The 26,008-nt window shown below is 34.8% G+C and overlaps 1 protein-coding gene and 1 long non-coding RNA gene across 2 annotated transcripts in view; one reads left to right on the plus strand and one right to left on the minus strand.

Moving 5' to 3' along the window:
• Positions 1-26,008, plus strand: part of LOC109548287 (uncharacterized) — a 734,651-nt gene that overhangs the window by 614,818 nt on the left and 93,825 nt on the right. The window contains exon 11 of the long non-coding RNA XR_002174337.3: positions 15,843-16,114. This is a non-coding gene — a long non-coding RNA (uncharacterized lncRNA). The remainder of the gene's footprint in view (positions 1-15,842; positions 16,115-26,008) is intronic.
• The window catches only part of PPP1R3A (protein phosphatase 1 regulatory subunit 3A), a 37,662-nt gene continuing 13,588 nt past the window's right edge, over positions 1,935-26,008 (minus strand). Inside the window, exons 2-4 of the mRNA XM_004329708.4 lie at positions 7,798-7,856; positions 7,577-7,701; positions 1,935-5,657 (exon numbers count right to left, since the gene is read on the minus strand). Of these exons, the coding sequence (XP_004329756.2) occupies positions 3,279-5,657; positions 7,577-7,701; positions 7,798-7,856 (2,563 nt within the window). The 3' untranslated portion in view covers positions 1,935-3,278. The remainder of the gene's footprint in view (positions 5,658-7,576; positions 7,702-7,797; positions 7,857-26,008) is intronic.

Genomic DNA, 26,008 nt, shown 5'->3' on the forward strand with positions numbered 1-26,008 from the left:
CAGTCCTATTCCTCAGTTCCATGGAATTGGCTAAGACAGGACTTAAATTAACAAACCACGATCTTTATTGCATCGTTCAATTTCTGTATTCACTCAGTGAAATTTTAAAAAGTCAGAGATCATGACATCAGAAATCAGTAGATGTACTGGCTCTGGGGATGACAGCTTTCCTACCTGCATCTTTACTAGTTTTCCTGCTAGTTTTTTGTTTTGCTTTGTTTGCTTTTTTGCAAAAATTTACATGTAAAAATTGAGACTAATAAAGAAGACAACAGGTCTAGTGAAATAAAATAATATTCATGACTGAAAAAATTAAGAAAGTATCATGAATGCTATTTGGGAAAAATACTTATTTCCCCAAATTTGGTCTGGATATTTTTAAGTTTTCCATTTAACCAGAAGACTGGTTTAAGATGACAAAAGATGATCCTGTTTCTCTCACAAAATGGTGCAGAATATATATATATTCTTTGAAAAAATTCACTATCAAAATATTGGAACTCAGCAGGGAAACACAATTGCATTAAGCCAATGTTCTTGAATATTGAGAGGTGAATGTCATCTCATTGACCTATTTCTCTTACATTGAAAAATCTGTTGAGATATTGGTGGCTTATACAGATGTGATTTTTTGAGATAGTTGATTTTACTACCTACACTTGCTTGACTCATCAATTAATTTTTAGAACTTTGTTTCTAATAGTCAGAAGCCCAGCAAGATAAAAAGGTGATAGTTATTACATCACATTTCTTACCCACTATAGAAGCAGATGTACAATATATTTTTTTGTTTATTCTTATGCCACACCCTTTTGGCCCTTAACCAATACTTGAGGGGACACGATGAAGGCAGCTTTGCTTATAAAGTTGACCCTTGTCATGATGATTCACAGTCAAATCTTTATTAACCAGGGGCTGCCAGTTCTTCCTGAGATCCACTTTTCTTGTTCAACATAGTGATGTGACCAAAACAGGTTGCAAAAATATACCTCTCCACCTGGCAATAGTTTCATAGCTCTTATAACTTTATTTCTAATTCTTCATAAGTAATGTTTGGAAAGTCAGTTAAATCACCAATTATTTCTTCTTTGCCTGCAGAAAAGTACGCAATGGAGTATTTTAAATCCTTTGAAACTTCTATTGTCACATTACAAATATGCATGAGAAGGTATAGTAAGTTAATGTTACCAAAAGTCAAATAAAAGAGATAAAAAAAGGTACATTCTTTTATGTATAAGGGAACAATTACAGTTTGGGCACCTGTGTTCATAAAGTAATATAGTGTTCTTTGCGTTAATAAGATATGGCATATTGACTGAAACTCTTAAAGGTAGAATGCAAAAACCAAGCCATTAGGAACTGAAGAAATGCTAACCCTAACTTCATAGTAATCTAGACCTGTCAACAAAATTATCAAGATAGCAATTTTAGAGATAATATTCTAGGTACAGCCTACAGTATCCCACTTGTATTAAATGAAAATATGCTCTCTCAAACAATCAAATATTTGCCCTAAGTTCTACTTCAGGATGTTTGTATTTGTTCAACTAAAAAGTTAAAGTCAAGCATTCAATTTCAATGGGACTTAAGACAAGCATGCAATTAGGGGATTTGGAAATAGTTGTGTACCTAATGAAAATTAAGGAAATCATTTACTACCACATGAAAGTCAGTTTAAATGCTTCATTCTCATGTTGTCTTCCCATGCATGCATGTTTCTTAGGAGTGTAGGATAATATATACAAGTGTTAGTCATTGAATTTACCTTTACAGGTTAATAAATAGATTACTTTTTCTCTCTGAAGATCAATGTTATATTCTCCATAAAAGAAGTTCCTGTTAAAAAGAAATCATCCAAGTGGGCTCCCTCAATGTGACTTTCTCCCATATTTCTGGCCAAGTCAAAAGCATCAAAATACATATCGATGCCTCCTCCCTGAGGACTAGCCATTCAGGGTATCAAAGGAAGTGCTCTGCCATAGAACAGAGCACAAGGTTTTGCATATATTAGTCATTCAATAAATAGTTGTTGAAATCAATTGTGTAAGATTATTTGCATTACCACTGTGTGGCTAAAATGATTAGTTCATTATTTCACATACTTAGCCATAGATAATAACAGTAACTGAAGTCACTGCTGTACTGGATATTCATTTCTCTCTCAGTAGATCTCCATATCTACCTATTTGTCTCCTTAAAAATTTGAATTGTCATTTAACAACCTGATAACTATATAATAAATATCACCAATGATTAGTTGTTTGTTCTCTAAATGCACCTTGGGGAATAATTTATTGTTTTATAATGAGAAAAGTTAAAAATTTGTTTGAAGACAAAAAATACTACCAAGTAAAATAGTTCATTAGGAAATCTTTTTTTAATTATTGTTATCATTTAATGCTTTATGCTTTATAGATACAAATTCATTCTGAAGCAATGCTTCTGGAACTTTTAATTTAAATTTCCAACTGAATAATAGTTGGCATCAAAATTGTTCAGCTGTGTTATACAGTCTCCCTGTAAAGGAGAAAAATATTGCTTAAAGACAGGCCATCCCCCAAATTTTGTAGAACTGAAAGATCATCTCTTGATTGTTTCAGTCTTTGTCAAATTTGGGTTACGAATGCCCTGACTTTGTAGGTATGCAGGATATAAAACATGTGTATGTGTATTAAGTGTTATTCAAGTACACAATGTGTTTCTTCAGGTTAAATCTACACATTTCAATATGCATGGGTGTTGTTCTTAAAAATATGTAATCAAAGTTGAAAGATTCGATTTATCAAACTGTGCTGATAAATGATACAGTGGTAAATGCAAATTTCATGGTCAGTATTAAAAGACAAAAAAAAAGTCCTCTGCCATTGTCCATGTTTTATCTATTTTTAGAAACAGTAGAGGGAAAAATACACTCAGGAAAAAAAAAAATGAAGCTTTACTGCAAAAGAAATGAATGCAAGAAATGGCACTTTAAGTAGTGAAGAGACATGAAGCATTGAAACTTCATAGCCTGCTAAGGAGCAACAGCTGTACCTAATTTCAACTTGACGTGCTTCAGATCTCATATTCATATAGGTATTTAATGATCCAAACATAATGGTCCTATATAGAATAATTACTTATATGAAGGAGCAAACTTCATACGCATTCCTTTCTAAATGATCCTTCAAGAGAAAAACTGCGCTGGCTCTTTGAACAACGAATAGTCTCTTTAACCAATCCAAATGTTTGGGGCTAAATAGCTTATCTTTTAAGAGAGAATAATAATAGTGCTGAGGTTACTTCTTTTTGACAGACTCTTTCTGTCTTCCCCCTTCCCAGCACAGCCAGTACAATGAAAAAACGTAGAATGCCAAGCCGGTCATTAAGTCATACTGATAGATGGTTACAAGAAATATCAGAAACAAAAGGAAATAAGGTATTTTAGAGTTGGTGTATTTCGAAAGCAGAGATTCCCTTTGAGCTTGACTTTCCTGGGCAGGGAGATTGTCAGAATCAGGGCTCTCAGATTCCTTGTCTCCTGAAGAGCACAGTGATTGTCCAGAGTTTATTAATCCTTCTTTTTCATTCCTTGCCTCTTCCATGTCCTCAAAAGCTTCACTGAGTAAAATTGTTGGCCCTAGAGATTTCTCCACACTGCATTCTCCTTGTTGGACAATCTGGCCTATACATCTTTCCCTCCTACTACCTGATGTCACTATTCTTGAACTTTTGGAAACTTCTTCAGGTGTAGATGCAGGATGATGGTGATTCTCAGCACCCTGGATTTCACTTGTTGGATTACAATTATATTTTGATTTAGAAGAAATAGATTGGAGAGTTTTGGGAGTAATTGCATTCTCTATAGCAGTGGCCTGTTCATGAGATGGCAGTGAAGTTTTAACATGGTGATTAGAAATGTGAGAGCCATTCTGAGAAGCTCTATTAGTGTCTGAGTTTAAAGCAGAATGAATAATGGCATCTATATTCGTTTTCTTTGATAATTCTTGGATCTGCCCGTGATCTCTATTTTCTGGAAATATTTTTTCGTCTGTTGGTAACATTCCCAAATGTAAATCTAGTTTTGAGGCTGCTTTTTGATAGTCTGTAATGACCTGTGAGGATTCTTCTACAGATGTTGTATTTCCAATGACACATTTCTTCCTGTCATGTGTCTCCCCAGGATTGTAAATAGATATGGTTTCTTCCTTCTCCATTTCACCTACATGTACATTACAAATACCTAAACATGATTCCTTTTCAAAATCATTGTCATAGATTATACCTACTGTATCTCGTTGACAAAGGGTATCATGTGAATCATCATTTCTCCCTTCATGTGGATCAAACGCTGTTTCCTTTACCTCGATGGGCCTGTCACTTCGTGCTGTCTCTTGAGGTAGCTTAGCAATTATTGCTTTTTCTCTAGCAGACATGCTTTCTAGAGTACTTTCTGATGTTGTCTTAATTATATAAGCTGTACCTGCTTCTGCTTTCTCAGTAATACCATGATCAGCTAGAGAAGACAGTTCACAGCTCGCTGTTTCTTGGCAGGTAAACAATTCTTCTGTAGGATTAGCTTTCAAATTCCTTGTATTATCTCTTTTTTCCCACATGTCTCCACAATCTGCTTGTTCTTTGGTCTGCTCTGTTATATTTGTCTTACTCTCTCTTGCTCTTCCCTGACTTTCCAGAACATTCCAACTTTGTTTATGCTGGGTGTTCTTATTTTGATCTTCGGGATTAATCCAAGCTGATTTTTCTTCTTCAACTTGGAAAAGATACTCATTCCTCAAAACATTTCTATTTCTTGGTAAACAAGCTTGACCAGGCATCCCTCCTAAAATAGTGCCTTCACTAGTCGAGAGCTCAAGGTCTGAGGTTGTTAACACAGCTTCCTCCCAGCTTAGATTTGTCCTCGGTGAATGAAATATATCTGCTCTGATTGACTGGTCATGAATTGGGGTATCCTTACTCGGCAGAGCAGTTAGGTCTCTGTTACTGGCTCCCATCCCTTCCACACTTATTTCAGAGTGGCTCATCTTCCTTTCTTGGTCATGTAAGATTGACTGTAAATCTTTGCTGTGTTTTTCATTAACACCTAAACATATTCTTTGCCCCTCCTCATTCTTACCATTGCCATAAGCTTTCTTGGAAGATCCTTTTTCTATAGACTCTTCTGAATGGAAATCCAAACGGAAATCACTTCTTAAACATTCCCAATCTTTTACTTCAGTTTGTTTAGCTTCTCCTTCAAGTTTTTGATTAAGGTTGTCTGCCATTAGTTGATCTGCAGAGGGACAAGATATTTGCACTCTGCCTCTCCCTTGGGCTGGATTAGCATTATTATCCAGTACTTCTTTGCTACCAATATGTACTTGCACTAATTCATCACTACTAGTATTTCCCAATGATGGCTTGATTTCTCCCATATCTGAAGTAATTTCCTCTGAAGGTTGATAACTACACTTATTTCCTGAGGAATATTTTTCATTGTGGTAAAACTCTCCCTTTAAGGATCTTTCTGCTGATGAACTTGAAGACAAAGTCCTGTTAAACAAGTCAGTGTATACTTCATCATGGATTTGCTTCTTCTGTAACCCCTCAGCTTTATTTGGAAAATTGACTGTATTCTTTTCATCTCTGGAAGCAGTACTTCTTATTAAATGTTGATTTATCTTAAGGGATAAAAACACAAAAAATAATGATCAAATGATTTTAAATATACAAAGCAAATTAAATAGGTTTCATTAACTTGGCTAGTAATTATCTGGTATATATCCTTGATTCATTTCATTTGTGGGTTTTGCACAGATTGTGGAAGCTGGATGTTTTGGGGGGATCCATGTAGGCTATGACTTGGGAATGAGATTAATCAGAAAAGGGGCCAAAATTAATCACTCTCTTTCCTAGCTTCCAAATATCACATTGTATTATTCAACTATTCTTGCTTGTCATTGCACTTTCTCCTCACTTAGGATATACACATTGATAGCTCCATGCTAATCAATTAGAGAGCAGCTTCCTAGATGCCCCTTTCTGCATTCACACTTGCTGTAGGTGCCCCTATTACAGTTTCTCTTATTAATATGTTTTCTGCAAAGCCTCTGCAAACTATTAATAGCAAAACGTCACTCAAAGAAAAGTGAGGGAGTTAATGTCTCTGCAAATTCTGTTTTAATGACCCTCTGCCAACTGGTGCTCAAATGTATTTGAGCTCTTCAGTGATGCCAACTGTCAGGATTTAACAGTGAGATGCCTGTGTTTTTTTTTTTTTTTCCTCATAACTGACATTTGCATGATCTCAATAATTATATGCAAATCTTACGTTTTCCCCTTCTTCTCACATAAGGCTCATGTTACTTGTCAACTGCACAGCTGTCTTGTAAGCCAATGCCTGTGGGTTCCACAGATTTGGTTGTATTTCCATCTATTATAGAGCTTCATTGTTTTATGCATTAACATCAGCATGGAGCAAATTAGCATCTAAATTACAGCTCCCTATTCATTTATTGGATGTACAATCTCAGTAACTTCCAAACAAACTTTTATATTTGAGCCTGCTGATTGTAATGAGGTATATTGGTGAAGTATGTGATTTTTCAGGGCCCTTTCATTATATTCTGTGGTTTGAAAAAGATGGCGATGTTAACTTTCAGCTGGTGAGAATTCTCACAATGGATGACAACTTTGTAGTTTCTTAAAGTTGGAGCAAAGTAAATTGCATACTTTAGTGATGCAGCTTCCATATCACTATAGAAAGGGTGGAATGTGTGGGGAAAGAGGTGAGCTCCATTTCTTTTCTGTTTCAGCACTGACACTTGAAGAGGCAAATGTCATTTTAATCTTAGATGATTATGAATCCATGTATCCTAATGATATGAGCTCCAACCAAATACAGTAAAAGATAAATTGCATTATGTGACTCATTTACTCCTATTTCTTCCTTTGTGATAAAAATGCTATCTAAACCATCCCCCTAAAAATCCCAAATAGATTGAATGTTCACCAAGTGTGAAATTTATGATAACAAATTTAATACTAAATTGTACAGTTCTGAATTTGTTTCCTGTTTGAAAAATATGGCACAGGCTATGTTATCCTCATTTGGTAATTTAATACTTTCCAATGATATAGAGCTTAGAGATTCTCACAGATGTAAGTAAGTAAAAAAAAAAAAAAATGCTGCTAAATGCAAGAATCAGACTTGTAGAGCTGTACAGAACCCTAACAATCATCTAGCCCAGCCCTCTCATTTTATAGACGAGTTTATGATAAGTGTACACTTGTCACAAAGATTAGAAATGCACATCAGGATAGTACTACCTCTTCTGTAATTCCTACAAACTATTACTCAGAGCCACTGGTAAATAGGTAAGAAATGAATGTCATTAATTTACCATTGCAGAGACCGGAAGCAACATACTGAAATCAAAGTGCCTTGTTGATCAAGCTAGAGATGCAAGGACAGAATAGGCTGCACTTTCACATTTGCAAATTACTTATTAATTGAAGCTATTGAAAGGCAGGCATTGCAGCATCTTTGAAGCATAAATGGATTCATCTTCTCTAATACCGAGGCAAACAGAACACTTACCATCAAATCTAATTCTTTTTCATTATGTTCATCATGTTCCGTGTTTACATCTTTTACATTCTGATTACTGGTTTCCAAGTCTTGCTTGTCCTCATGAGAAAAAACAATTGTTGGGACATAGGTGTCTGAAAAGTTAAGATAATTGCACCTATGTAAGATTGTTATAATTGTAGGCTTTAACAAAATAAATATATTCTGTTTAAAAATTAAAGAAATATTACCTGTAATCTTTGAATTCTCAGAGTTATTCTCATCTGATGTTACCAATGATTCTTCTTTACTGTTAAATTTAAAACAAAATGTTATACTTTTTTCTGGGACTATATTTCTAAGTATTTTTATAGAGGAGGAAATTCAAACCAATTACAAGCCAAACAAATATTATATAACCTTTCACATTTTCTTGCATTACTTTGTATATTTTTAAATTAAATTGATCTCTTAGAATGATGCAATAATATATATTAGTTGTAGAAAAATGTAAAAATTATTTACACAATTCCATAATTCTAAATAAAATTATTTTACTCATATTAAAACACATAACCAAAGGAAAATATATATGTAAGTGTAGATTATTCCATCATTCATGAATTTAATCTTTGCAAGTGAAAACATTTTTCTCTTCTTTTAAATTATGAAGTTTTATGAACTGACAGTCCATTTGTGGTCATTGAAATTACTTTCTAACGTTCCAGTTATTTTTTTGTGTTCCATTTTACTCAAAATTCTTCCAGTTGAACTGACATATTATTAACTCTGTCTCTCTAGAAAAGGAGAAAAAAAACAAACTTACTAGAAACTGAAAGGCAGCTAAATTTATATCCAGTTTAAAGACTTCATGTATCGCCAAAGGCCAATTTTACAACCAAGGCTTTAGATCATTCATATGGAAGCATACATTTTCTTTCTTTAAAATAATTCAGATTATACTAGCTTTTCTCTCATATTCTGCATGCTTATTGAGAAAGATAAATACTTTTTCCTCCAAATGTAATGTTTGTAGGTGTATTTGTGGAATTATAAGAATTTAGATTTGTCCATGACACTCAGCAAGAAAAGAGTTAGTGAAGAGCTCACTTTGTGTATAGTTATGTCACAAGTCAGTCTATCAGAAATGATTGGCCCAGTCTCCCCATTTTCTTGTACTGTCTCAGCTGAATTTTCTCCTAGTGACTTTTCTCAATGACTTTTTTCTGCAATAAAAGAAATACAGAGAGTTCACAATGGATGATAAATTTGTGTAATAGAGCCTAGTTTTCGTTGCATGGACAATGTTGATTCAAATCCCCGGAAGGCTAATCTTGTTTCAGCAAATCACAAGAAAATTGCAAATTCTTCCATCTTGACCATGTAAGAAGTAATTCAGCTTTGTGTACATTTTATGATGCTTAATTTTAGCTTTACTAAAGTACTATTTGATACCTTGAAGTGGGCCCAGAAATGAAAATAATGTTTTTACCTAAGTATAATTTTATTAGAAAAATATTGTACTTCCAATAAGTGATACTGCTTTAATCTATAAATCTATATTGTTTATGAGGCCTATAATTATGCAAAGATTCAATTTTTGTGGAATCGAACTGCAAGCTGACACATTTTTCTTTCATAGAGTACATAGAAAATCTGTGTACTCTTAAAAATATATAAACCATTAAACAGCATTTAATTATCCCTTCTTTATCTTTAGTCCCATAGCAATGCTGAAAATCTCATTTGTAGAAGGAAAGATCATAACCATTTAAAGCTTTTTGTTTTTGCCTAAGCAAAATGCTATTAATCATTTTTCTTATTAAATTCTCTAAAATGCTTTAATTTTTAAAGTGATTGCATCAAAAGGAAAGAAACCTGCTTTTAGCTCACTTTGGAGACAAATAATTAGGTATCAAACCATGTACTATTATATTGACTTCTTACAAAAACATATAAATACAGAAATATAGGAAGGAAATCTTAGATTCAGGGGTAAATACAAGAAAGAGAACCTGAAATAGATGATATTTAAATGTTATATCAAATATATGTTAAAAAATGAATAGAAAATGTGTAAGACTTATACAGGGAAAAGAATAAAATTGTATCAATAAATATTAAAGACCTAGAAATTATTGAGAGATATACCATGTTCATAGATAGGAAGAAGATTGTGAAGATATTATCTCCCAATTTGATCTACAGATTCAATTCAATTCTAATCAAAATTTCAAAACATGTTTTCACAAAATTTGAAAATATGATTCTAAAGAGAAGAATAAAGGACTGAAAATAGCTAGACTACAGAGAAATAGAAGGGTAGAGGAAACTGCTCTACCTAGTTTCAATAGTTCTTATGAGGATATAGTTATTAGGACAGTTATATTGGTACAGAGACAGGCAAGTATTGAGAGCTTAGTAACAGATCCCTACTTATATAGAACTTTGGTATATGACAAATATAGCATGTCACCAAGCAGGGAAATAAGGGACTTTTCAGTAAATGGAGATGGGGAAAGTGGCTACCCTCATGGAAAAAATATGAAATAGGTAAAACATATATTTGGTAATCAATTCCACATGGATTAAGATCTTAAATGTCAAAAACCTTGAAATTCTTAGTAGAATATGTAAATATCTTTCAGCCCTCAGAGTAGAAAATGTTTTCTTAAATAAGAAAAAGAAAAGTGACTATAAAAAAGATTGTCAGTTTAGCTCTATTAAAATTAAAAATTTTTGTTCATTGAAAGACATCTTTATAATAGAAAAATATAAATAAACTGGAAGAAGATGCTTATGTTATACAAAATCAACACAAAATAAATATCAAGAATATATAAAGAACTTCCACAAATCAGTAAGAAAGCACAAACATTTCAATAGAATCAGGGGGAGAGGAGCAGACATTTCACAGAAGAGAAAATACATATGGCCCATAAGCACGTAAAGGATGGTCAGCATTATTAGAAAACAGAGAAATGCAAATCAAGATCACAAGGAGATGCTATCTTATACTTATTTAATTGGTAAAAATTGCTGTCAACTGCATAAATTGAACCAATCCAAATGCCTATCAACAGAAGAGTAGATACAAAACTTGGAATACCACAAAAGAAATATTATAAAGCACTAAAAATTAATAAACTACAGAAACATACAACAATATGGATAAATCTTAGCAACATAATATTGAATGAACAGTGCTAAAACATTACATCAGAGGAGGTTCTTTTTTATTGATCTAAAACCTACTAAAATAATTTAAATATATTTATCAAGGAATATGTATAATATAATATATAGAATATAACAAGAAAGGTTGATTTTCAAGATTATGCTTACATCAAGTGGGGTGAGTCAGAGGAAAGGAATGAGCAAAGGAAATGGTGAGAAATCGATTGTTTTGAGTGGTAGTTTTGCAGGTGTTTATTATTTAAAATATCTAAATGGTTAAATTCTAGTTTTAGATCATTTATTAAGACAAATGGGTTGCTGTCTGGCCAAAATTACAGAATGTTTATAGATAAAATCCCACTCCAAAATCCAAAGTGTCTGTTATATGACCAATTACATTTAAAGGGTTTAATTAAAACCACTTCAGAAAATTTGAGGAAAAAGGCAAAGAACTTGATGGTTGATGAAGATAGGACCCACAACTATATACAATTGTGGTATAAGTGAAATATGCTAGTGAAGATTTCTAGTCTCCCCTTTATATTCCCTGAGTCCTTTTGGAGTAGGGGAATTTCTTATTGATCTGTATTCCCAGTGGCTAATACATTACCTGACACATAATAGTGGCATAATAAATGCTGCTGAATAAATGCACAGTGTCCTTTCTACTCTTCCCTTCTGTCCACCTCTTGTCAAAATTATCATGACAAGGCTTCCCTGGTGGCGCAGTGGTTGAGAGTCCGCCTGCCGATGCAGGGGACGCGGGTTCGTGCCCCGGTCCAGGAAGATCCCAAGTGCCGCGGAGCGGCTGGGCCCGGGAGCCATGGCCGCTGAGCCTGCGCGTCCGGAGCCTGTGCTCCACAATGGGAGAGGCCACAACAGTGAGAGGCCCGCGTACCGCAAAAAAAAAAAAAATTATCATAACATTATTCTTCTTTTCTTTCCTCATTAAAATTTATTTTCATAAAAGATTCTAATAAATTAAAACGTGCATGTTTTTGTGTGTCTTATAATGTTTACCTCCCACTCTAAAGCTAAAAACAGTGCTTTTAATTATGGGTTTAAATAGCTAAACAAAAATTTTAAAATCTTCTAATATAAAGTTAGAAATTAAAAAGTCAAAAAGGTATGTAGTTTGTGGAGGGAGAGTTCATTTCTAGTGCACCTTAAATCATATAATATAGTCACTAGTATTATTTAATCATAAGAGGGGTCATTCATTCTTCTAATAGATATTTTGAATATCCACTATATGCCATAAGTTCTAATAAGCACTGGGAAATCAAAGGTGAATAATATATATGTAGCCTCTTACCTCAAGGAAGCTATAATGTAACGATGGAAATAGACACATCAACAGGCAATTATTATAATGTGATAAATATTATAATAATGGGATATGATATTCTCTAGAGGAAAAATAACAGAAATGAGGAGAGCACTCAGTTGGAAGAATCAGGGAATTTTTCACAAAGGAAGTAACATTCTAATTAGGTTTTAGGGGAAATAGGAGTTCCTCAAATAGAGAATGGTAAGGTCATTTCAGGCAGAGAGAATAAGAAGTGCTCAAAGAAGTACAGGTAAGAAAGCACAAAAAGAAGAGAACCATCCAGGAACAATGAGATGTTCAGAGGGCTTGGACTGTGTTTTGAGGAAAGAATGCCAAAGAATAGAACTGGGGTTGGTTTGAGCCAGGTTTAAACGGCTTAGCATGCCAGGAAGTGTGGGACGGAATTCTTTCTGTACTTTTAAAGCAGTGCTCCCGTTGCGGGGGAGGCGAGTGGAGGAGTTAAATGGGAGAGAGACACCATCAGATTTACATTTAGGGACCAATCTCTGCAAGTACATTTAAGGATCTATTTTAGGAGAGCCTGGATGGGATGAGCCATAGTGAAGCAGGAAGACAAGTCAGGAGACTCCTTCAATATTTCAGGCACAAATAATGACTGTTAAAGGTGATGGCAATGAGGAAAGAGAAAAGGAATCAAATTTGAGTTAAACTTTTGATGTAGCATCAATGCGATTTGTTGATCAATTCCCTGAATGTAGATTTTAAAAATGCCTTCTTTCTGCCTGACCTTGGCTGTGTTCATGAGATTTAGAAATCAAGTATTGCCCTTTCCAAGACCTAAGCAATAGAGAGTTAAGTCTGGTGGTTAACCGCGGCTCCTTCACTGTTAAGTCGGTAAGGTCTTGAATTAGTCTGCTGGCTGGTTTCTGATGTCTTGCACACTGGGTAATCTGCTTCTCCGGTGCCCATGTAGACACCTTTCAGCATTTTTCTCTAATCTCTGGTACGTGTGCCTGGACAGTGCATCAGCAAGTTATACCTAGTTTCCTGGCTTTTATTCTAGTCAATTCATAGCGAAAAAGAGCAGAAAGACCTGGATTCAAATCACAGTCTTTCCTGTTATTTACCTTACTAAGTCACTTACTAGCCATGTAACCTCCAACAAGATACTTAACCTCTCTGTATCTCATTTTTCTCCAAAATATTGCCTAGTCCTTACACAGGGCAATTATTTGTCATAATTCTCAATATGCGGAAGTGTTTAATAAATGTATTATCACTACTGTTATTACCATTATTATTAGTGACATGTAGTAAATACCGCACTGATCATTAGTTCTATACTGCCACAGTACCCGATTCCCGTGCTTCTCCTTTTACTTGGAATTATGTATATTTTTTTAAAGTTTACTCCATTCTCTCATATCTTTAATTCACAAATTACTTATTTTTCCACAAGTTACTTTCAGGAGTAAAATTTGCAGCCCATGATGACATACTAGCTTATTAGTCTTTCTAAAGTATACTCTTATTATCAGGACCACCCTCCAAAGAAAGATCACTAGATCATCAGTGAAAGTAACTTTTTATTTAAAATACAAATACAGTGTGCATGTGAATGCAAATTCACACTTTCTGCTATTACCCAATTGATTTATTCACTGTCAGAATTTAGGCACCCTGTTAATATTCTTGCAGTTTCTGGGTATGTGGCACTTATGCTTTTGGAGTTATGGTTAATTTTAACACTGTCAAAATACAGTAGTTTTAGTATAAGTAATAATATCATTTTTCCTGGGTTTCTGTAATGCTATTGTGCTAAAAGCCCATATGTCTCTTAAAATATGAGTAAAACCTGTTCCACCCAGTCTAAGTCTGAAGTGGTGGAATTACCCAACTAGTCAGGGTAAATGTGAGGATTAGGTTGTAGGTGGCAGAAATGTAACTCTGTTCCAAGAGGAATCAAAAAGTTGGCATAAAAAAAGGATCATTTCCAAAATGAGTCATGAATATTGCGTTTGTGTCTCTTTAACACTCTGCTTGAAAGTACTCAGCATTGCCTAAAGAAAACCAACTTGGAATTCTTAGGCATCACCTCTCACTCTGATAAACAGCTAAAAAGTCAATATTGAACTCTTCAAGAAGACGTTAAGTGTGCCTTCTTACTTCGAAGCTTGTGCTCTCATTTGATTTCCTCTACCCACTCTCCCTAAATGAATGGAGAGATTTTAAGTTAAAAATATTATGTACCTCACTTGAAAATTTTTTAAAGACACTTAAGAAGAATATATCAGGATTGGCATTGCTAAGTGGATACTTACAGAAATACTGAAAAGGTTTTCCTGGAATAAATAATTACATATTGTGTACTGTTTATTTTCATAATTTTATGGTGATATTTCTCTAAAAATGGACTTTCTAGTATTCTGACATTTTATAGCCATGAATTGGAGGAGGGAGGAAAGCAGAAACTTGTACTTAATGAGAAGTAAAGTTCATAATACATTAACCAACTACTAGGGCTTAGTATCTATTCCTTTGGTGTTACAGTACCAATAGTCTTTTGATCAGGAATAAAACCAGAACAGAAGAGAAATATTTGATCAAAAGAGAGACAATTAGAGCAATAAATGTCTAATTGTGAACAGAAGTGTCTAAGGAAAAAGTTTAAAGGCATAATGCAAGAAGGAATCTAGGATGAAAAGGTGAATTAAAATTCAGTTCCTTGATAATAGTTCCACAGACGAAAACAAAATGAAGACAGTTCTGCATTAATAACGGGGATTGAAAGAAGCAAGAAATAATCTCAAAGAAAAAAACATCAAATATTTTAAATGGCTTCTATTTCCTTTAGATGCTGAATCTGGAGACTAATAACTAATATGGTAAAGAACATGGTTTTTGTGGGATTCCTCATCTTCAAAGTGAAAGCTCTGGATTAGATTAGGGATATCAAATACAATACTCTCATGCTGGCCTCTTTCTCTCGCACCCATGGCAAGCACTGATAACAGATCAAGGGACTTCCTAGCTGAGACCAGATTGAGCACTGTGATCCTTCTCTATACAATCAGGCAGCCACTACCCCTTTATTTCTCAACCCCTTTATTGCTCAAAATGGAAACAATTTGCCTTTCTCAATTTTGACATTAAATAACATGCTTTCCAGTTTTAGGAGTTCCATATTTATGTAACTAATAATATTCCATAAATATAATTTTGAAATGTAATTTGGAAGTTTCTTAAATTTGTTTTCAAAAGATATAAATGCTAGTAGGATCAATAGAAATAACCATTAACTTTGTAATACAAAGATAAATTTTCAGTTAAATCTTATGGTCAGCATTTCAAATTTAATACCTACAGAAATCCTACCCACACAGTTTGTGAGCTAGACTTACATTATTTATAATGCAGATTATACAATGATTTATTCCCAAATTATTTTACTATGTCCAGATAAAACTTTTCAAATAGTGGAACATTATCAATATCTACAAATGATTGGGATAAATGAATATATTGGATAATACATATGATATAAGTTAATTTATTACTTTTAGAATGTAAGCATAAACCACGGCAAACCACAAGCCCCTTGAGTAAAGTCTAGTGAACTGCTCAAGTATTCAAGTAACTAAGAACATATCACCACATTAGTGACCAGATGGTTTTATTGAGTCACTTTCCTGTTTTCCACAAACCTGAATTGCTATGTTCCTAAAAATCTTCTCTATTTCTTTTACTAAATTAGAACATTCCCTATTGCCTCAGTGATTGATCTTGAAAATATATTGAAAACGATGGTATGATGCCTTCTTGATGCAGGAAATTTCAATAGCAGAGAAAGAAGCAACTAAAAAGCATAACCTGGACTTCCTGGTGGCGCAGTGGTTGAGAGTCCGCCTGCCGATGCAGGGGGCACGGGTTCGTGCCCCGGTCCGGGAAGATCCCACATGCCGCAGAGCGGCTGGGCCCGGGAGCCATGGCCGCTGAGCCTGCGCGTCCGGAGCCTGTGCTCCGCAACGGGAGAGGCCACAGCAGTGAGAGGCCCGCGTACCGCAAAAAAAAAAAGCATAACCTTGTTGAAGAATTCTTTGGTAAGTTTCTTTTCCAAAGTTGCTTCATTTCCTAACTCTTTGTCTTCTGCCAAGGATTGCTGTTTTCAAATCTGCTTTGTCATGTCAAAGCAGTGGGTGCTATTTTTTCTTGCTCACCCACCCCACAGAAATCAGGGAGAAAACATTATTTGGATTTAATTCTGTGATTGAATCTGGGCATCATGTGCAATTTTGTAGAGATGGGATCTCCTTAGAGTGTCTTCTAAAGGAGTACTAAATTGCGAGAATCTAGTGCTTAATTAAGTCAAACCTTGGAGGTTCACGTATGAACAACAACAAAAATTGTAGGTTGCTTTGGGAGAGATGTAATTACAAGCAGAATCCATGAATTTTCAGTGAAAGAAGAGTTATAGGTAAACCTGGCCCAAAGGACTTCTCTGCCACAATCTGCCAATTATATTCTACCAAGAGAGAAATGTAAATGTTTTTAAGTGATGGATACTGGAAAAACTAAAGAATATACATCAGACAGATATCAGAAAAGAATTCTTAACTTTATTGGTCTAAAGTCCTTATTTTACCTGAGTTCTTAATGGAAGTAATTGTTATCCGTGGAGCATGTGGGTGACAGAAAAATTAGTCATTGTCCAGCTGAGACTCTTACTACTTCAGAATTCTGACATTCTGATTCTCCACAATTCCCCTACAAAGTGATTTCTAAGAACTTTATACAGCATCCATCTTTTGAAAATTATCAGAGAATTGTTAATATCTATTTTTTCCTAAGGATACTAATTTTCAGGCATTATTTCCTTCATAAAGATATTGATTTGTCTGTGTTCGTGTAAAAAGTCATTATCACAAAATCATGACTATGAGCTAACTAACTGCAATTAAGGAAATCCTGATTAAACATGTTTTCTCTGTGAAATCTACATGTAAGTATCACCTAAGATATTTGGTCTGTTAAATACTGAGATTTGACATCCAAGCTCTACAGAATTTGTATTAAATATTGTTTTGAAAACTGTTTTAAGAAAAGGTAATTTAAAATGTAAATTGATATTCCCAGTGTATGTGTGGAAAGGTTGTATTTGGAAGGGCTAGGAGCGGGAAGGAAAACAAAGGAGCATGAGACTTACAAACTGAAATCAAATCATTCCGAAGTGACACTTCTCAAAAGGATCTGTTGCCCAGCTGAGGGTGGCAGCCACTCCCCTGAGCACCTGTGCCCTCTATTGTTCCCCAAGATAGTAAAGTTTACATGGGGTTGTTCGTTTTGTTTTTTCTTTAATGGGGAACAAAGTGCCAAACTTCTCCAACTCTTTCCCCAGCTTTTCTCCTCTTCCTGGCTCTTGACAGAGAATTTCAAGCATGTATCAATACTCTTCCCCTTATCTGGAGAGTAAATCAGGTGAAATGATGTATAATTCAGTAAAATATTGGTAAAGCAGTTCTTCAGTATTCCGTATAGGAGATGGTAGGTTTTATGTTCATAAGAAAAATGACCAAGTATCTTAAATATAATAATTAGGGCCAACAAAAGTCAGGGCATGCCAAATCAAGTTAGAAATGTTAAAGTACTGCCTTCCTGTTATTGCTTTTAATTAAATGTTAAATTTAAAGTTATGAAATCATTTTTTCAAAATCCTAGGACCTTTTATTTATGGCTATGCAATTAATACACGTATTTTCTCTAAATTTAAAATTCTTTTATATTTAAAATTTTTTAATATTATCAGCTACTGCTTTTTAGTTTTAATAAGTGTTTAGTAACCTCTATCATGTGAAATCCATTGGAATTCATTTCCATTTTCAAGAAATTCAGTTTCACAAACATTTTTAAACTACCTACTCTACTTATGCTAATCACAGCATAAATTGATATATCAGGGAAAAGAGAAATATGGTAAATTGGGTTGGATGGTTTGTGTTAAATTCCAAATAAGAACCCTATTATCGAACTGGATTTGTATTTAACTGCATTTGAAAAGTTTTCTAGGCAGACTCAGGAAGTCTTAAAGCATTATTTCTAAATTTAATGCTTTTGTGAACTTACGTCACACATTAAAATCATCTTAATGCACCTTTTTGTCGAATCTTCACAATAGGATTACAAAAGGAAGGGAGGAGAGGATACATTTAAAAAGCAAATGAAAAAGAACTCAATGGAAGCCTATTAGGCTACCTGTTGATGAGCCTGTAAGAGAGTCATTAATATGCGGATCATTGACATGATAGGCCATAATGACTCCTCCAGGGACACTCATTCTATTGTGTCAGAGACTAGTTAGGGATTCATTAACGTGAAGACTCGTGACTTCTTAATATGCAAATTATTAATGCAATGCATTGAGGCATACTCACAAATGTCCACATCTTGTGTTACAGGTTTTCTTTGCCAGCCCTTCACCCACACCTTTTGTGAATTAGTATTTTCTTTCTGTCCTCTTGTGGATTTCTTCACAAAAGATTCTGCACTCCTGTGGAATCTACCACTTCATATTCAAAGACCTCCTCCCCTTCAGCCCACATTTCTTTGATTTAAGGCAGGTTTATATATACAAACCACTTGAACATTTTGACTAAATCAGTCAAAATTCAGCACAAAATCTGATTTGCTATTTTTCTGCAATGTCAAATTGCTTTTTGGCTAAAGGCAGAACAATGTGAACGAATCACTTGTTTTTAAAAAATGAGATTCTGAAACATGAATAGTGTAACCAGCAGTTGAATAATTTTGCTCTGAAGGTGGGTAGGGAAAGAGTAGTAGAATAGAAAAAAGAAAATGAGAGCAGAGAAAGGCCATGAAAGAGGACACAAGAAAGAAAAGTTTAATTAAACTAAGAAGAGTAGGTGTTCGTACCAATGTAACACATTAAATGAGGAAATGGATTTAAACTGCTCAGTGTCTGGCATACAGCAAGCAATCAATAAACATTACCTATTATTATTATATCAACACTTTGCAAAAAGATAAAATTAATATCCACATTCCCTGTTGAAACAATAAGAAAAATGTTACGGAGTGAAAGTTGTTCAGTCCTTGAATTAACATACTCTGAAGAAGGGGATCAAACTTATAGTCCTTATTCCTGCAGCAGAATTATCTACAGAATTCATGGAAAGGTACTCAAGTATCTTTCAAAGCTTATACGCATACCATGTATGGGAAATATAATTTTTCATCTGGGACTATGTATGCAACCTGTATTCATTTTCTTGCCATTTTATTCTAGCCTCATCTAAAATACAAAACAATCTTTTACTACTATTTCTCTACTAAATTTCAGGGGAAATTTCAGACCCTAAACTTATAAACCCTAAATTCTACAGTCCGTCTATAGAAATCTATATCTGTTTATCATAAAATATTAGTGTCCCCATACAAAATTAGTAAAATATTTTTTTTTTTTTTTTTTTTCCCTGCGGTACGCGGGCCTCTCACTGCTGTGGCCTCTCCCGTTGTGGAGCACAGGCTCCGGACGCGCAGGCTCAGCGGCCATGGCTCACGGGCCCAGCCGCTCCGCGGCATGCGGGATCCTCCCGGACCGGGGCACGAACCCGCGTCCCCTGCATCGGCAGGCGGAGTCTCAACCACTGCGCCACCAGGGGAGCCCCGTAAAATAATTTTTTAAGTTAACAGCTTTACTGAGGTATCATTTGCATACCACAAAATCCACCCATTTTAAGTGTTCAATTCAGTGACATTTAGTATATTTAATATATTTACAGAGTTGTTCAGTTATCACCAAATCTAATTTTAGAACATTTCCAGCACCCCCAAAAGAATAAGCCTGTTAGAGTCACTCTTTACTCCCATCCCCAGTCCTAGGCAACCACTAATCTTCTTTCTGTTTTGAGATATTTGCCTATTCTAGATATTTCATATTAGGAGAATCATACAATATGCATTCTTTGTGTCTGGCCCCTTTCATGGAGGAAAATGTTTCTGAGGTTCATCAGTGTTGTAGGATGTATCAATATTTCATTTTTATTGATGAATAGTATTCCATTGTATAGATACACTCACTTTACGCATTAACCAGTTGTTGGGTATTTGAGTTGTTTCCACCGTTTGGCTCTTGTGGACAGTGCTTCTATGAACATTTACATACCAGTGTTTGCATGGACATGTTTTCATTTCCCCTGGGTAGATACCTAGAAGTGAAATTGCTGGGTTTATGATAATCCTATAATTTGTTTCTCCACATCCTCACCGACACTTATTATCTGTCTTATTGATTGTTGTCATTATAGTGGGCGTGAAGTGACATCACATTGTGGTTTTGATTAGCATTTTCATAGTAACTAATGATATTGAATACTTTTTCATGTGCTTATTGGTCATTAATATATCTTCTCTGGAGAAATATCTATTTAAGTCCTTTGCTCATTTTAAAATTAGGCTGTCTTTTTATTATTGAGTTGTAAGAGTTCTTCTGGATAAGTCACTTATTAGATATATTTGTAAATGTTTTCTCCCATTTTCACTGTCTTGACTGTGTCTTTGGGTGCAAGAGTTCTTAATCTGGACGATGTCCAAGTAATAGAATTTTTAAATTAGCTTTAAGGTCTTTGCTAACTTGCAGAGATCCTTCATAGAATCTATTTGATTAAAACTCTTTAAATAAGAGGCAATATTGTTTTTAACATAAATAATCTTTATTAGTGTAGTTATCACATGCAACCAACTACATTTCATATTCTTGCTCGTGTTAATTTCAATACTAAAATGCTAGAAAATGTCCACCAGTTATTGGTCCTAGCCAAGTTCTAGACTGGAGAAGATGTAAGCAGATTCAGGGATGATGCAAATGAACCTATAGAGTCAAGAAAAGAAGTCCAACTGATTTAAGAAGCTTACAGTACAAACACCACCTTACTCCTCTGGTTGGTGCCTTTCACTGGAAGAGATGGAATAGGTAGGAGGAGCTCATCACTGCCAAGATGGCTCTCCCAGTTGAAGGCTTTTGGATCCCTGATTAAGTAAAGCAAAATTCATTGCCAGCAAACCTAAGAAGATGAAGTGTGAAGGTCTCACTAAGACAGACTATGGTTAGAGATTAATAGAAGAGCAATACGATGCTTGGGAAGGACAAGTTGAGAACCAGTATGAACTAAAAGGCAAGGAACAGGCAACTGAAGAAGTTGGGCCACAGGCTGGGATTGCTGAAGGAGTCAAATGCAAGGGCTGAATCCTGAAGGGATGCAGTTATGTTGCCAAAGATGGGGATCTCTGCCACACTTTTAACAAGGCAGCACAAGACTTTACAGTCAACATTCTGAAGAATACAGCTATCAAGTGGCTTTAAAAGGATTCAGTCCTTCTACTGGACATCATGCTAAGTCAGAATAATGTTGGACAAAATTTAGTATGTATTCATTCAGCAAGTAGTTAATCTGTGCTAGGCATCATGCTAGACGTTAAACTACTAGCACAACCTGAGATTGAACCAACTCTGACTTCATAGAGCTTACAGTCTAAAGAATGATAAATGAAAACTGGCAGTATAAAATCACAGCTGTACATTTCATGATTGGGGAAGCATGGAGTGCTATAGAAGAAAATACAGTCGACTCTTGAAAAACACAGGTTTGAACTGCGTGGGTCCACTTATATGCAGATTTTTTTTTCAATAGTAAATGCTACAGTACTACGTGGCCTGCAGTTGGTTAAATCTGATGATGCAGAACCATGGATACAGAGGAACTGAGTATATGGAGGACCAACTATAAGTTATACTCAGATTTTCAACTACAAAGAGGGTCAGCACCCCTGATATCCCTGTTGTAATAAGATCCATAACAGGGTCCATACAGGATCCATACAGGGTCAACTGTAATAAAATCCATAAGTCAAACTCAGGGAAGGCAGTAGCAACTGTGTATATACATGGGCTTGTAAAGAGAGCAGACTGAAGGAAGATCATATCCCTTAATATGATTACAAATCATATTTAAAAGTTTGACTTTTCTGAACTGTAAAATATATACTTTTCAAAAAGAAAAGTAAATACTTTCTGAAAGTTTACTTCATTCTAAATGGAAATTAACTTTACCATGCTATTTAAAGTGTCTTTTTCGCCTTCCCCAAGTCATCACAAATGATGGGGCAAAATTTCTTTAATAGATGCCCTATTTAAAAAGCTTATCTTTTGTATCGTAATTCCCACAGTACTTAATGTTGCTATTAATGCTTAAAAATCCCTCAGGCCATATTTGCAAAAGCATTATTTTATTTGCTAATTTTTCTTTGTTTAATAGCATTATTCTTTTGGTGGATACTGAGACTAATTGATTTTCAAATTTAAAAAAAAGTTACAACTCAAAACACATGTGTTTAGTCTTTTGTTTATATCATTCTCAACCCTGGTGCATATCAGAATCAGCTGGGGAGCTTTTTAAAAATACCAGTGCCTGCAACCTGACCCCAACCAATGAAATTGGGGTCTTATAGGAGGATCTAGGTGTGGGTGCCTTATTTTTCCCCTTCCTATGCACACCCAAGTTTAAGAAACACTGGTTTACACTACTATTCTACCCTGGCTTTTACTATATCAAAGTATGGTTAGTGGGAAAATAAATCCTTCAGTGAAAATACTCTGCTCTTAAGATTTTCTGTGGGGTGGGAGGAGAGGGTATACATAATCAGGCAGGTTAGCAATAATGTAAATTCTTTAGGGATTTTACTTCTGCTACTGTTAGGTCTATTAAACAATTATTTTTTTTTTTTTTTTTTTTTTTTTTTTGCGGTACGCGGGCCTCTCACTGTTGTGGCCTCTCCCGTTGCGGAGCACAGGCTCCGGACGCGCAGGCTCAGTGGCCATGGCTCAGGGGCCTAGCCGCTCCGCGGCATGTGGGATCTTCCCGGACCGGGACATGAACCCGTGTCCCCTGCATCGGCAGGCGGACTCTCAACCACTGCGCCACCAGGGAAGCCCACAATTAATTTTTATTCATCATGGGAATTACCAATCCATACATCAGTGAATTTAAATTTACTGATTTTTTTTAACTGAAATGAAATCTAGATGCTGTTTAGGGTAAGAGACATTAATCTTTTCTACCCTAACACTGATCATGTTTGTTAAGATTTAGACCTGGGATGGTAAAATGTTTTCCAGTTGTACTATGGCAAATTGCCCAAACGATTATTGTAAATGCAAGCACCGTAAAGTGTATTGCCAAGGACACTAGTTGGTTAGATCCCATAAAAGAGACAATTAGTCTTGAGATGAAAATGGTAGCGATGAGGTGACAGTTATTAAAAAAGCAGAACACGCAATGTAGTGGCTTAAATGTAAGTTGTGGATAATGCTGATAGTTTAATGTGTTTGGAGTTTATAATATGTAAAATAATGTTTCATATAAAAAGATCAAAACTGCTTATATTCCGGTCTTCTTTTTTCCTCATTTGCTACATAAGTAAAGGCACTTGCAAGATTACACTTGCTTTCTTTCCAAATCATCATTACAATGGTTTGCTTGATTTATTATACATATACAGTGTTAATTTATGAAAAATGTTTTCTTCTTACAGGTATCAATTTACATAAACTTATCCAGTATCTACAGTACTTATAGTCTATTGTCAGGATAATCAAAAAATTTGAAATAAAATAATAATAGATAGAATTTTTCAGTGCTTTTTAAGATAACTCAAATGTGGAGTTTCTTCTTTGATTAGATTACCTGTAACACAACTGCACCTTCACCAAGACAAAATTGCAACTCAGTCCTTCAGTTGCAAAGATGAATCTAAAAGATTGGATATAGGGATTTGGGCAGCCAGAGAAAGCAGAAAGGGACCCTAAAAGACTTGAGTCAAAGACAAACTGCTGATGACATATTTTCATCTGTACCTTTGCTACCCTGCCCCTTTCTCTCAGAGACCCTGTGGGTAGTGATGGGTCCTGTGGGAAATAAGCCCAAGAATGTACAGGCGACCTAAAGAGCATGAGAACCTAATGTAAACAGAAGGGGAGATCCATCACTTGAACTTACTTAGAATATTTGCACTGGTTGCTTTGCTCTGCATGGAACTCACTTCCCCCATATTTCTTCATGACTGACTTTCTTCAAGTCTCTGATCAATTGTCATCTTCTCAATGAAGTAGTCTTTATTCCTTATTCTTTTTATGCTGCTCTGTTTTGTATATTCTCAATTGCATATGTCATCTTCTAAAATAACTTACTTATTCTTTATGTTTATTACTTATTAGTTTTCCTTCCATTAGAATGTAAGCTACATGAGGACAGGGATTGTCATTTCTTTCATGATGTATCTCTAGTACTGAGAACAGTACCTGACACATAGTATGTGTTCAACAAAGATTTGTTGAATGTATGAAGATCCTGTATTCATTTCTTCTAGTCATCGATCTTTTTTTTTTTACTCTCTTTTAATACACAAGCTGAAAAGCATAGTTAGAACTTTGATACTAATATTTTGATTCTTTTTTTTCATGTGAACCAAGATTCATACCCTCTTAATCTTGAGGTCATTGGTACTATAGAAAAAAATATACTAGTGTAATTTCCATGTATCCATCCAAGAAGATAAAGACTGAGATGCCTGGACTAATCTATTTCACTAAATTAAAACGTAAACCTTAGATTTTGAAGGAAGAATTTGGGTGAGAAAGAATTATAGAAATAAATTTCCCCCAAGTGTCACCAGAGTAGTAAAATAAATCACCCATGAAATAGTATAGAAATACCTAAAAATTAGTGCCATAATATATATGTGTGTTTATTTATGTTAAAGATGACCTATAGCAGAATTCAGTTAATATTGATAATGAGAAAAGGATAAAACCTATGTTTTAAACATTCTAACATACAGAAACAGTAAGTAAAAAACAGTTATGAACATAGAAAATCAATATCCCTTCTTATGGACAGTGACCTATTTCATACTTTTCACTCTATTCTGCATATGCTTACTGGATTGATATAACTAAAATAATACTTTATCCTTGAGCATAGGAACTAAAGTTCAAAATCCTTGTTCTAACAAGATTGTGCAATTCTTTTTCAACCTTTTTCTTCAAGTTTGGCTCTCACAATTCTTTCCATTCCAGGCAGTCAAATTGACAACAAAATCTCCGACTTATCTTTTTTGCTGCCGTGTCCACAAGTATTTTTTATTCTATGTAAACAGTCTCCTAACTCTTCTCCACCTACCCAAGTTTTACCATTTCCAGATCAAGTTCAGTTCCTCTGTGATGCTGTTTCTGATCAGGTCCGCCTGCAGTAAATCATTTCTCTAAAGCCTGTTGCCCTGCATCTCCTATGCTGTCCTCTAAGTCTGTGTCATTCCATTTATGTTGATAAGTAACTTCTCATGTGCATAAATGTTATCCATTTATCAAATTAATGCTTGAAAATAGAAGCTAACTAGAAGAATCCTACATAAATTAAGGACTCTGTAATTTCTTTATGGTTAATTGGCTGATTGGGGCACTATGGTTCAAAGCCACAGGGAATTAGAGACCTTAAATCACAAAAAGAGCTTTTCCTCTTATATATTTCCTGGTCTTGATCAAATAAATCCCTTTTGCCTAAATTTCTTCTTATGTAAATAGGACTGGCCTCTTGACTACAATGTATAAAAGTGATCTAGTAGGAGGTAATTTTATATCACTTAAGAAATAATGATAGAGACATTTAAAGTATGTATTCCTTAAGTTTATATAATTAGAAATTTCTAAACCAAAGAACGAGCTAACTTGTTAAAGTAGTAAAATATCATAAATTTAAAGTTGTCAATGGGCTACAATCCATGCACAAGATGAGAGTCCCACCTGGTTTTGTAGACAAGTTCTAATAAATGTTACAGATGCTCAGATAAAAATTAAAAGAATGAAAGCAAACTGGTCCAAAATTACCATAAGTGGTCAAGGAATTCCCCAGGAATTGAAGAATAAC

The sequence above is a fragment of the Tursiops truncatus genome, chromosome 9 (genome assembly GCF_011762595.2).
Source record: "Tursiops truncatus isolate mTurTru1 chromosome 9, mTurTru1.mat.Y, whole genome shotgun sequence".
NCBI lineage: Eukaryota > Metazoa > Chordata > Mammalia > Artiodactyla > Delphinidae > Tursiops > Tursiops truncatus.